This window comes from Dromiciops gliroides, chromosome 6 (genome assembly GCF_019393635.1).
Source record: "Dromiciops gliroides isolate mDroGli1 chromosome 6, mDroGli1.pri, whole genome shotgun sequence".
NCBI lineage: Eukaryota > Metazoa > Chordata > Mammalia > Microbiotheria > Microbiotheriidae > Dromiciops > Dromiciops gliroides.
Genome location: NC_057866.1, coordinates 262136531 through 262151169, shown reverse-complemented (window position 1 = coordinate 262151169; position 14639 = coordinate 262136531). Strand labels below are relative to the sequence as shown.

The following is a 14639-nucleotide window of genomic DNA, read 5'->3' as shown; positions in this document are numbered from 1 at the left end:
ACTTTCTAAGTATGAAGTGCTTATAAGAGCCATTATCTTGTTTATTTCAGTCTCTTATTTTTAAAAAGTATGACTTGGTAGAGACTTTGTGGGAAAAAAGTCAAATTTGTATGAATTCATGTGTGAATAAGATTAAAATCCAACTAAGTATATAGTGTTTGTATATGTGTTACAAGAGCTTTATTTATTGGGGAGAAGGAGAGGAAATAGATGCTTGGCACAGTGCATAGAGCACTGAGGAAGACTCATCTTTGTGAGTTTCAATTCTGCTTCAGACACTTACTAGTTCTGTGACCTTGGACAAGTGACTTAACCTTGTTTGCCTCAGTTTCCTCATCTGTAAAATGGGCTGGAGAAGGAAATGGGAAACCATTTCAGTATCTTTGCCAAGAAAACCTCAAATGAGATCACAAAGAGTCAACTGACGATGAATTTTTAAAAATAATAATTTCAAAAATTGAAGCAAAAGAAACCGAACTCCATCCAGAAAGAAATGGATTTTGTTAACATTTTTATTGCTATATGCTCCCCAATACAACAAATAGCATCAGTAGTGTACACTTCTATGAACAAGAAATTTGAGCTTGGTACAAAAGAAAGTCCAAAGATTTGGAATGGAAATAATATATACATCTTTATTGGAGGTGCATGTATGACCACATAGACCTGCATATGCCCCTGTGTATATAGACACATGTTGACACCTCAGCAACATAGAGAGAGTTGTGTTCTGGACCAGCGTAAGGAAAAAATACACATCTTGTTGGTCTGTTTGAGGCTCAGGGACGGTCTTTAAAAAAAAAAATCTACAGCTCACTAAATTACTTTGACCTTCAAATGGCTTGCATAAAGCAGCAGCAGTTTATGAGATGTACTGAGTTAATGTTGAGTGGGCTAGTCTTACAAAGTCCACATGACAAAGAGCACCATGAGCCACGTGTACCAACATCCCGGCGTTTGGGGCACTAACCAAGTTACATTCGAGTTTTACATTAGGTACACACCAGCACAGATGGGGTATGGGTCTCTACTCAACCCTCTGATCAGGAAAATAACAATTCTTAAACTTTCCATTCTCTCTCTCCTTTCCAAAATACAACTCATTAAACCTAATCTAGCTCATAGCCCCATTTTAATGCTATGAATTCACTGTTTCATTGAACTGTATTTTCATCTTAGGTTGCCATAGAATGAAGTATTTTTTTGGTTGATGGTGGTTGTTTTTTTATTTCGAATGTAAGTTTCATTGAAATTTGATCAACTAACTTGAAAAATGTAAGATGTTTGTAGTCACCATCAGATTTTTTTTTTCTCAAATTGAGTTCAAGGATTCAACTACAGTAGTTTAGTTAGCTTAAATTTCTGTTCTAGGTATACAGTATAACATATGTCTCTAATTAGATCTCTCTATTCTTACCACAATGTCACTGCTATTAGTGTAAATATTTATTACATAAAAATACTATCAAGAAAAACATCAACTTTTAATAAATATTTTCAGTTCTGAATTCTATATACACATACTTTACATCTGCTTGCTAGTGTGGTTGACTTTCTGGTAGGAAAGGTGATGATGAACACAGATTATTCATGTGTTATTGGATTTGCACTTAGATGAATAATGGTGGATGCCATCGCAAAGTGTTCTGAACACATATCTCTAGATCATCTTTTAACTGAAGTTTCCTCAAATGTCCTCTCTCCCCTAAGCCCTGCTTTTACCACATGCTCTTGGCAATGTACACGAATGCCTCTTTTAGTTTGGTGATGATTCTCTTGACTTTCATAGGTCAAACAAATTGTCCTAATTCCCTCTTCCCTTGTGAACATCACAGTTTATCAAGTACTTAGATGACAACTCTCCATACTTCAGAACATATGCTGTTTAGATTTCCTGGAAAAAGAATAAAAAAATGAGAAGACACATGGATACCCAAACTCCCAGTGCTTGAAATCAAGATGGTTGAGCTCTGCTTGGTTTAAACACAGGAACAACCACATTGAATAGCTTTCTCTATTTGCCTGTGACTGTCCATGGACTTCCAATGCTATTTTGGACAAGAATTTTTTTTTTATCTCATGTTTAATTTTTTTTTAAACATCACATTGTTGACCCAACCAAACCTTCTGTATTTCCAGTTCTCTCCAATTAATATCAAACTGGAGGTTCCCTACATCATGGACTGTTTTAAAAATCAATTCATGGAATGTCAGTAAGGCAGTACACAATGGCTGGCACCTAGAATATCTAGAAATGTAGTAGAGTAAACAATTGTTTGAGAACATATCTCTTAAAATAATACTGATTTTGCAATATACAGTATTTACACAACAGCTGCAAATTTGCTCATATAATATCTGTTATATAGATAAATAGGAATACAAGTCTTATGGATTCTCGTTCCATTTCCAAAATATTTTGTGGACATGTAAACATTTCATACCTCTGTGTTTTTTTTACATGTGATTTTTTAAAAAATAAAAAAATCAGCTGATGTGCAAAATTGGTTCCAGCCATCCTTTTCTGTATTAGGGAAAGGCTGATACACTCAGCAACTCACTTTCACTTCTGCTAATAATCTTTGGTGCTTTCTTCCAATGAATTCAAGCTAATCAGACAATGGAGAATAAAAGAGGAGGAAAGCAGTTAGAAAGTGAACCAGCACTTTTTGCTCTTCCATTTACACATAAAATGAATGAGTTGATGACCTGTGGAGAGTTCTGCTTTCGACAAAAGCAATAGGCACCATGGGGTGTCCAAAATTTCCTATGGTTTCTACCCTTTCAAAATTCGTTTTCTCATCTTTCCACGGTGGATGGTCTTAAAGGATGTCTCTTGTCAGCTGCCTTCTCATTCTTCCTTGAGGATCTTGCTGGAGATAAAGCACCCGAGGAAGCATTTATTGCCACAGCAGGAAATGCCACCTGAGAAGAGGAATTGAAGCTGTGACCTTTGGTGGAAGGTGGGGATGGTACTGGGTGTGGTCTCAAGGTCTTGCCCTCTATTTGGTGACCTCTCCTCTGGGGTATGTTAGCACCGTTAGGTTTGTTGTCTGTATATATACGTGAGTTCTCTTCGGTGGAAAGGGTGGAAAGCATCCTACTCGGAGATTTCTTCTTGGCCATGGGCCCCACCCGGTAAGGTATCAGAGGTGTTGGCATTACTAAGGATCTAGGGAAGTCACTGGGGTGATAAATTGCACCATCACTAGTTTCAGCAGCATCTGTAAGGTATGGTGGGGCCAATGTACTACCACGCTTGCCACAAGACTCACAGCAGAGTTTGTTATAACCTGGAATGGAACAATACCGTGCCAGAACCTCCATTTGACAAAAGATTGACTTATCCCCCAAACATGGCTCATCTGTGCACAAAACAGAAAAGAACATCAAGTTTTAGTAAATATATATTTTTAAAAGATTTAATTGAGTCTAGCAATGGTGAGAACTATCTAAAAAGGATTTTCACTGTGATACATAAGAATTTATGAACCGATTCACTGGGTTTGAATATTTCTATGTTTGACTGTCTACAATAAACACCCTTGAGGTCAGTGCTTAATAAGTACCAGGGCTAAACTCCATCTTGATTCCTTCAGTCTTCTACTCAGCCCCTGAAGGCCCTTCTCAATAGCAATATTCAGCTCACTGTTTAATGGAAATTTGGGGGAAAACATTTTGCAAGAATGCACATAATTTCTCCTCAAGTATAGCCAAAGGGTAGACATAAATGTATTTTTAGTAGCTCAGTCCCTAAGAAGAAACATAAACTATATAAACAAAACAAAATAGATAAGGAAATAAATTGATTAAAATTGAATTAATTTGATTAAAAGATGACTTCTCTTAACTCAATTTTCAAGTCAATGTATACTTATCAGGGATTTGCTAAGAGATGGGTACTGGGCATATTAAAGCTCTCAAGTTGTATGTTGTTGTCCAATCATTTCAGTTGTGTTTGACTTTTTGTGTCCCCATTTGGTTTTTTGTGGGGTTTTTTTGGGTTTTTTTGGCAAAGATACTGGATTAGTTTGCCATTTCCTTCTCCAGCCCATTTTATGGATAAGGAAACTGAGGCAAATGGGGATAAGTGACTTGTCCAGCATCACACACATCTAGTAAGTGTCTGAGGCTGGATTTGAACTCAGGTCTTCCTGACTCCAGACCCCGTGCCTCTAGCACCTAGCTGCCCCTGAAAATTGATCATCAGCTTTGGAAGTATTCCTGTTGAACTTTCCATTTTGTGGTAAAAAAAATATGAAAATATGAAAAATTTCAAGCATACATTTTTCAAGTAAAAATATTTCAGAACACCACTAAAATATGGCTGTACTCTGCCTCCTAGTGTTCCTTCATGTCTACATAACAGTATGTATTAAAATTAAGTTGGCCCAAACTATTTCCCCCCTGAAAAGTTTCTGAACTAGCAAAGGAAAAACCATTTACAAGAGATGGGCTTTTACCTACTTATTTTTTAAAAGACAGCAAACATTGCTCAATGGGTAAAGATACTTTAGGCCAAGGGCAGATAAACTCCTTTATCCCAGAGATCTATCAATGAAGCTAAGCAATGCTAATGGGTATCATTGGCAGGTGTAAGAAAGAGAGAAGAAAGGAGATAAAGGAAGAGAGATGGGAAAAGATAGGCACATGAAAGAGGGAGGGAGAAGAGGAGGAAGGGAGAGAGGAATGGAGGAGGGAAGAAGGAAAGAAGGGAGGGAAGGATGGTTGGAAGAAGGAGGGAAAGAGGGAGGAGGGAAGATGGAAGGAAGGAAGGAAGGAAGGAAGGAGGAAGGAAGTCAAGGGAAGAAGAGCATGGGTTAGATAGGACTAGCATACCAGTGGCCTAGATTTATAGTCTCCGGGACCATCAAAACTATTAGCTCTGATCAGGGTTTGGAAATTCAAAGGCAGAGAAAGAACTGATGACAGTCATTATAATTAATTCACCCAAATATTTTCTTCTGGAAGAGAAATTTTCATCTGGATAACATCTATATAGAAACCAAAAGTTTTTTTTTTTTAAACAAAGCAAAATCATTCCCACTTCTCAGGTCATTAGAAAAAGCATTGTAGATTAATAACATGTGGCTATGAAGTATACATTAGCAAATAGGTGTAGAGAAGTATATGGCAAATACATTCTTTAAGGGAGTGCATGTTTTGGTGAAAAAATAGAAAATGCTTTAGATTCAGAGGCATAAATTTTTTACGTGATAAAATCTGTACATTTGAAGTTCTCATTTAATGCAAACAAGGAAAATGCAAACATATAGGTTTAGAAAGAGGCAACTATATATATATATATATTTATATATATACATATGTATTATACTGAATCTTCTAAAATAAAGTCTCATAAGATCCATGTGGAAAGATAACCAATCATTTTCTCCTTACAAACATATGATAAAAAATGAAGATGAACTAATACATTTAAAGTGTCACCATTGCCTCAATGAACATATCATCAAATCTAAGCCATAACTGTAATTGGCTTGTCTTCTTTTCCATGTGCATAAGAGAGACCTCTGATCAGCTAGGTCACACAGTGGATAGAGCACTGGCCTTGGAGTTGGGAGGACCTGAGTTCAAATCTCACTTCAGACACTACTTGTGTGACCCTGGGTAACTGATTAACCTTAAATTTAACTTAAACCCAATTGCATTAAACATCCCGGGCCATCTCCATTCATCCTGATATAGGTCTTGCTACTGGACCGAGGTGGTTTCTGGAAGAGAGAGTGAGGTTGGTACCTTGCAAAGCCCTTCCTACTTAAATCCAATTGCTGCCAGTCATGACATCACCTGATGATATGGTCCTCTTTAAGAATGAAGGCCAAACAACAAAAAGTAGCTGTTAATGTTCTCAATGACATTCAGACAATACATTGAGTTGAAAGCCCCCTCAGCACAAGAATAGATTAAATGAAAACTAGATGACACAAGCCTACAGGACCACCACCAAACAGGGATGATGTCGGCCTTTAGCACCGGTACTCATTTACTCATATAGGGCATTGGGTAAGATATAAACCTTGCAAATAAACTTATCAGATTGATTTCGATACAGTGTTATCATGTGGTTGGCACTAGTCAACTAATAAAAACCCTGGCCCTGATGCTGAATGGAAACTTTTATTTAGTCTCTAAACTAACTCTTACCAATGCAATAAAATATTTTAATGCTACACGTACCATTACAAGCAGCAAGCTTACAGACTCTCACTGGAGATGGGTTTTTTTCGCCATTGCATTGGTCTCCAGTCTTGCAGATGACTTGTCTCGTCTCAGTTCCTTCACCACAAGTTACCGAACACTGAAGAACAAAGACATGGGTCATGGATGATTCTGTCCAAAATAGGTTGTGCCCTATTCCCTAATGCATGGACACATCTGGTATGTGACTTCTACCTCTTGTAAGCCACCGAAAGTTTTGATTCCTCCCATTGGACAAAATGGTACAAAGTTAAAGGCAGCTCCCCAAGCTCTATTTGAGTACTCCATTTTCTTTCTTTATTTAAAGTTTTGAAGTTCTAAATTCTATTCCTCTCTCATTCCCTCCTCCCTACCCTCCCCCCTCTCTGCAGGTGGTGAGCAATCAGATATAAGTTACACATGTGCAATGAGCACTCCATTTTTAGCTTAAATACCTAGAGGTAAAGTCTCTTCCTCAGAGAAGATCTCAGAGTACCTTTAAGGTCATGCATTATCTCATTTGATTCTTTTTTTTTCTTAACTCATTTGATTCTTATAATAATCCTTTGGGGTAGATGCCACCCATTACTAAAGACTCTCATTTTACAGATGAAGGAACAGGCTCATCAAGGTTAAATACCCTGCCCAGAGTTATCTTATGGCCCCTTTTATTATTATTTGGGGGGGGGGCAGGGGAGTGAGAGTTAAGTGACTTTCCCAGGGTCACACAGCTAGTAAGTGTCAAGTGTCTGAGGCCACATTTGAACTCAGGTCCTCCTGAATCCAGGGCCAGTTCTTTATCCACTTTGCCACCTAGCTGCCCCCTGGCCCTTTCTATTATACAAATTGAACATGTGAACCTTTGGTTAAAGGGCAGTAAGTTTTAGAGGGAGCATTCAAATCTAAGCCTCACTTGACTCCAAGCTCAGAAGGGACTCAAATATGCTCACACATATAAAGGCAAAACTAAGTGACTGTAGGAAGTTGGCAATTAGAAGTTTATTCCAATATCAAGGTGGTTCAAGATAGAGAACCCTAGGTTTGGAGTCTTCCTGACTCCAGGCCCAGTGCCCTAACCATTGTGTAACCTAGCCATCTCAAGGCAGCTCATTTCACTTAAGGGAAGCTTTGTTAGGAAGTATTTCCCAACACTGAGGCTAAAATGTACCCTTTTGTAACTTCTACCCATTGCTCCAGGTTTAGAGCAAAACAGAACAAGTGTAATCTTTTCCCCAAATGAATTTCATTATTATATTGTTTAGTAATAAAAATAAAAAACAAACAAAAAAAACCCACTTTCAAATAATAGAAGGTAGCTACCATGTCCCTCTGAGGTCTTTTCTAGGTTAAACACATGCACTTCCTTCAACTGGAGCCTTCGTCAATGCCCTTCTTAAACTGTTTCATCAAGGACAGAACATCAATACTCTAGATGAGATCTGAGGGCTGAGTACAGTAGGTCCATCACTTCCCTATTCCTGGGATTTCATTAGCTTTTTGCTTGCCACATTGAGTTTGAAGTTCATTAAAACCCTTGGTTCAATTATTTGGGGGGGGTAGTGAAAAATATTGTCTTGCTATCTCTTGTCTTTTACATCAGCCATTTCTTCCTCTATCTCCTCAAGGTGGGACCTTCCCTTATGACAAAGAAAACCAATGAGACAGAAACATCTGATAATAGTGGCAGCATCTGACAACGTAGACATGATTCTGTCTTCATTCTCTAAGACTTACATTGGTTTAAAGTTCCTTGTACTGATCTTATAGTTTATAGTATTGTAGTCATTTTTTATATTGGTCTCTTGCTTCTGTTTATCTTATTGATTTCTCATACAAAACTTCTCAATACTTCCTTAGATTCCTCATATTCCTCATTTCTTACTATACAATAGCTTTCCATCCATCTAACAGGTTTTAAAAGCTATTTCTCAATCAATGGGCATCTACTTTGTTCTCAATTCTTTGCTAACACCGAGAGAGCTTCTGGAGTATTTTAATCATATCAGTCCTTGTTTCTGGTTCTGCCTTCCTGGAGATTAGTCCAATAATGGGACATGCTGGGTCAAAAGGTAGGACAGCTTATCAACACCTCTCATAAATGATTCCAAAATAGACCTGTAGAGCGGATGGACCGCCACATAGTTTGACTCCGAGTGCCCTGATCTGCCAGGAGGCATAGACACAGCCCCAATTGGGGGGGAGGAGGGTACTCTTTGTCACTCTGTATACTGGAGGGTGAAATGTCAGAGACATTTTCATTTGTATTTCCCTAGGGCTGTAATGAATTGAGTATGCTTTCAATTTGTAGATTACAATTGGATTGAAAACTCTACTTATATCTATTGACCACTAGTCTATTGAAGACAAGCTCCTTGTTAGTATATATTTGTGTAAAATATCCAATATAATTTGCATATCAGTCTCTTTATCCATGGATAGTGTGTAGCAAATATTGATCCTGCCACTTTGAAGTGTTTCTCTCCATTTCTATTTCATTGCTCTTATTTTAGCAAGTAAAATATTATTAAGTAATTATATTATCTCATATTTTGGCTATGATCTCCTTTATGCCTTCTTTGTTCAAGAATTTTTCCCGCAGCTATACTTCTGAAAGTTACTGGGTAGCTATATTTTCTAAATTTTTATGGTGTGATCTCTTATAAGCAAGCCATGAAGCAATTTTGAGCTTAAGTACAAAAAGCTTGTGTACAAGACATTGCTCTAAACCTAATTCATGCCAAACTGCTTTTCCAGTTTTCCCAGCAGTTCTTGGTCACAAAGGGAAGTCCTTCCCTGGTAATTTCTGTTCTTGAGTTTATCTCATACTGGGGTACTTTTTCAATTGTTTTAACTTCTTGCTTATGTAGTTAGTTCCCATTGATTTGTGTCTTGTTTCCCAGGGGCACATCATTTTGGGTGACTACTGTAGAGGTCCTATTAAAATGATGTTCCTTTTATTCATCCTTTTTTCATCTCCCTTGAGTAGTTCACAGCCTTCTTTCTATCACTACTCTCTGACTGGGTTTATTTTTTTGTGGGGGGGCAATAAGGGTTAAGTGACTTGCCTGGGTCACACAGCTAGTAAGTGTGAAGTATCTGAGGCCAGATTGAACTCAGGTCCTCCTGAATCAGGGCTGGGTGTTTTATCAACTGTGCCATGTAGCTGCCTACTCTCATCTCCCTTGAGATTCCAGCTATTTTCTTCTTCCAAATGAATTTCATTATATTTCATCTAACAACTAAAAAAGTATCCTCCTCAATAATATGGCTTATATGGCATTAAATATATAGAAAACACTTAGTAGTACTGTCATTTTTATTGTATTGTGAAAAAATCATTAAGATATTCTCTTCTTTTGACCCAGAGATTACACTGCTAGATTCATCTGAAGGGGCAAAGAGATTGAGTGTCTAGAATGTCGGAGTCAGGAAAACTTGGGTTCAAATCGAGACACACTTGCCAGCTGGTGTGACTTTGGATAGTATTCTCACTGAATTTCACTTGACCTTAGTCTTCATCTATAAAAGGAGGGGTGTTGGACTCTATGGCTTCTAAGTTCCCTTCTAACACTCACTCTGATACTATGAAGGATGTCAATGATATAAAATAAGGGTACCATGTTCTTACACCAAAATATGGAGAGCAGCATTTCTGAAGTGGAAAGAGATGGAAACAAAGTAAATGTCCAACGAATGAGGAATGTATAGACACGCATCGTACATGAATGGAATGGAATATTACCATGCTGTAAGAAAGCGTGAATGTGAGGAATATAGAGAAGCATGGGAAGACATATGAACTGATATAAAGTAAAAAGAACCAGGAAAAAATATGTAGAATGACTACAATATGATGTCAATGACGACAACAAGAGAAAATATCTAAAACTAATGCTGTGAAATTAAAGCTTGGTCCAAAGAATAGGTAGAAGACGTTTGCATTCTCCCTTGTTTGAAAATGTAGCATCTGTCCTGGATTCAGGAGGACCTGAGTTCAAATCTGACCTCGGATACTTGACACTTACTAGCTGTGTGACCCTTGGGCAAATCACTTAACCCTCATTGCCCTTAAAAAAAGAAAGAGAGAGAGAGAGAGAGAGAGAGAGAGAGAGAGCAGAGAGAGGAGAGAGAGAGAGGAGAGAGGAAAAGTGGAGAAGATCAATGGGTATCTAAAATTGCATATAATGTCAGACTTTTTAGTGTATTGGTTAGTTTTAGATGAACTCCTTTTTCCTTTATAATAAGACATGGCTCAGAAGTGAAAGGAGTTGAAGATGTATTGAAATATATAGGAAAATGTAGATAGTATAAAAATGGAAGATATCAATAGTTATATTTTAAAAAATCACTATCCTTGGATTCTGAGATCACAGTGCTAGATATATACCCTAAAGTGGTCACACTGGAAAGAAACAACTCAAATACACACAAAATCATTTATAGCAAGAGGAAAAATTTAGTGTGAGCAGTTTAGAAAAATAAACCACCATATCAAAAAACAGGTATGCTATGTTCCACATCCATAGTCAAGCCAGGAAAGGGGACAGCCATTCATCTATTCTCGTATCTTCTTCAGGAGTAAGTATTTGACCACTATAATGGCCAATGGAATTTGGTTTCCTTTCTCTCCCCCCTCTAGTTATACTGCTGTACTCAACAATTGGTTTTTCCATTCCCTGATTAATGGGTATTTACTGTTTCTAATTCTTTGCTATTATGATGGAATATTACTTTACTATGAAAAATCGTGAAAATGAAAAATACAAAGAAGCATGAAATGACAATAATTAAAATAGTATGAACTATCATTGTTTAACCCTTCTGGTGTCATGTCATCTTCCCTTTTAGCATATACTGTTGTACTCTCTCTGAGCTTCACCTTCTGGGATCCCAACCACTTCCTTTTCTTCAGACTAAGTTTCTATCAAGACTTCACCTTTAGGAAGTGTATCCTCTGTCCCCCAACTTCATTGTAAGGCTCTTGCCTCATTCCTTCCTTGCTCTGGGGATCACTTTGTGCTACTGTTAAAGGTTCTTTTCTTCCTAACTAGCTCCAACTCCTGTTCTTACTTGTGTAAGCTACTCCCAATGCTCCAACCAAACTTTAATTATCTCAAAGGCAAGGGGAGAAATTTGATCTTATCTACCTCTTCTCTCAAGGACTTCCTATCACACCCTCTCCTTTTCTCATCCAAGAAGCTTTCTTATGTTCTATCCTACTAACTCCATTAATGCACTAATATGGAGAAGCATGGTACAGTGAGTAGAGAGCTGACAATCTAGCCAGGAAGATTTACATTCAAGTTTTTGGCATATATTGATGTTGTAACTCAGTCAAGTCATTAACTTCTTAACACCCTCAGGTAACTCTCTAAGATTATAAACTGAATGAATTAATGAATGAATAGATGAATTTCCATTCTGCTTTGATGGAAAGTTTCTTCCCTGGGAATTTCTTATAGCAAAGAAATTACAGATCAGTAAAAAAATAATGATGGGGGGATAATATTTTTCCCTTTGAAATAGGAATTTACTTTGTATATCTATTCTTCTCCTGATGTTCCTCATTATCTTTTATTTATTTGTTTGTTTGTTTGTTTGTTTTTTAGTGAGGCAATTGGTGTTAAGTGACTTGCCCAGGGTCACACAGCTAGTAAGTGCCAAGTGTCTGAGGCCGGATTTGAACTTAGGTATTCCTGACTCCAGGGCCGGTACTCTATCCACTGCGCCACCTAGCCCCTCTCTCATTCTCTTTTACCACATCCCATATTTATTTCCTTGTCTAGAACTAGCCACATGAAAATAAAATTGCTTTTCTTAGTCTTTGAAAGTATTTAAATTTATGTTGCTTAGTCATTTTAATTCCTGAATAATATCCTGTTTATAGGTTCCTTAAAAGGAATGATTTGAATTCTTCCTTTTTAGTAAAAAATATATTTTCTTTGATGTTTAAACTCAACCTCATAGAAGAGGTTTATTTGAATGCCAAATGGTCTCCTTTGCTCTTTTGAATATCATACTTCAAATTTTGCTTCTGAGTTGTTTTGATTGATTCCTCTTGGAATTTGAGTTTTTTTTTTCCCTTCTGCATGCAATTTGTTCTTTAAAGTTATAGTTCTGAAAGTTGACTATAATGTTTCTTATTGAGTTTGAATTGAGGTTTCTTTCCATTGGGTTTAGTCTTCTGTAGATTGTCTTGATCTGGGGTTTGTCTTCTGCATTCACAAATTTCTGGGGTTTTTTAGGTATGATTTCTCAAAATATGACATTCAGGATTTCTTTGCCATGTTTTTTCGTTGACTTAATTTAAAAAATTATCTCGTCGTACTCCATCTTTAAGTTTAGAATTGTTCTTTTGTAGGGCTTTTATTTGTTATTTATTTGCTTTAAAATGTTTTGATTTTTTTTTACATCTACATTGTCAATGTATACTTGCCTTCCAGAGAGCCATCCCTTTTAACAAAGAATAAGGGGGTGTGTGGGGGGGGAGGTCAATTGAGTGATATCTGACTTGAAATAATACAGGTCAGACAATACTTGCAGTATTTCACTGCTTTAGTGACCCACTTCTGTAACAAAGGGAGGAAGTACAGTTTCATATTTTTTCATTGGGTCCAAATTTGATCATTACACTTTTGCAACATTTCTATAATACAATTTCTCAATGACATTCTTTACTCCTGTTTTTTTTTTTGGGGGGAGGGGTGTTTGTTTATTAGTTTTATGTTCCTTACACATCTTCTCTACACAGATATAATTCCCTCGGTGTCATCCTCAATTTTTGGAGGCAGTGGAATTCTATGGCTTGCTGTCTATAGCATCATGTATAGATAAGACCTTTGATTTAATGGGAAACTTGGGCTCAGTTAAAAGAGCTCTGTACATTTCCTACAAGCAATTCGGTACACTCTCACTCCTCCTTTTTTTTTGTTTTTGTTTTTTTGTTTTTGATTTCTTTTTAGTGAGGGCCAATTGGGGTTAAGTGATTTGCCCAGGGTCACACAGCTAGTAAGTGTCAAGGGTCTGAGGCTGGATTTGAACTCAGGTACTCCTGAATCCAGGGCCAGCCTAAAACACTATCTAACAGTACTGTCTGCCCCAGGTATACATACTCAATGGAAAAACCTTATAGAGTGGTCATCAAAATGTATGTTGAGGGGCAGCTAGGGGGTGCAGTGGATAGAGCACCGGCCCTGGAGTAAGGAGGACCTGAGTTCAAATCCGGCCTCAGACACTTGACACTTACTAGCTGTGTGACTCTAGGCAAGTCACTTAACCCCAACTGCCTCACCAAAAAAAACTGCATGTTGAAATTTGGGTGGCACACATTCTTCATCCATTTCGAATGATTTCATATGTCTTCTAGAAGGCACTGTAATATTCTGAGGCTTGATGCAATAAGCACAATACCATTTACAAATAGGAACATCTGGAGGACCTCACCATTTACAAAGAACCCCTCATTCATCAAGACTCTGTGGTATTTCTCTTATATTCCAATGGTGAATACCTCTGTCAAGTGCATATCTCCCTATTTTATGACTGACCTGATGTCTATTATCAGAGAGTCACTGATGAAAGTTATTTTGTTTTTTTTTTTTTTTTATTTCAGTGAATCTGTGATTTTATTGTTGTGTATCCTTGTTTTTTTTTTTTTTGAGATATTTTATTTTTTCCGTTACATGTAAAGATAGTTCTCAACTTTTGTTTATACATGCTTTACAATTTCAGATTTTTCTCCCTCCCTCCCTCCCCTCCCTCCCCCCTCCCCTAGACAGCAGGTAATGGTTTTTATATTTTCCAAGGAACCTTTATAATTTGGATCTGTGAATTAGAGACATTTTGTTCATCTGATATTGTGGTATTTTGTTCTGCCAGATCAAAACCTTTTTCCATAATGAAAAAACAGTAAGTATAATGATATTTTGTATTCCCTACATCTTTGTTAATTGAGAAATTGTAAAGATGTGTCTATTTGTTAAATATTGCTTGCAAAAGCCTTCTTGATTTATATAAAGTTGACTTCTAGAATCATTTTATATTGGTGGAAACATAGGCATATAATTTGTTGTTAGTTATTAATGTTCTCTTGTTTGCCCTTTAGGGAGATTAATAAAGTTTATTTTTTTCACTTGTCCTTCATATACTCTCCTTTTGATATCTTGTATATTGGTCACTGTTGTGTCACCTCTACATTAATCTTTAATGTTCCTCTTTCAGAGCTGGACAAATCTAACAGGAAATTCAGTTTTAAAAAAAGAAGAAAGAATATATAGAACTGACCAAACTATTCTTTGTGTTCTCGATATCAATTACCATTAATATTGCAATATGGTCTGTAAAGAATATATTTAGCATTTCTGATTTTGTTCGTTTTTTCCATGACCCAACACATAGTTTAATTTTGCAAAGATACCATGTGGATTTGAGAAATATGCATA

General features: G+C 37.0%; 1 protein-coding gene across 1 annotated transcript in view; it reads right to left on the bottom strand.

Moving 5' to 3' along the window:
• Positions 1 to 533: 533 nt before the first annotated feature.
• Positions 534 to 14639, bottom strand: part of ADAMTS3 (ADAM metallopeptidase with thrombospondin type 1 motif 3) — a 295940-nt gene continuing 281834 nt past the window's right edge. Inside the window, 2 exon segments of the mRNA XM_043969646.1 lie at positions 534 to 3365; positions 6199 to 6319. Coding sequence (XP_043825581.1) covers positions 2800 to 3365; positions 6199 to 6319 — 687 coding nt within the window. The 3' untranslated portion in view covers positions 534 to 2799.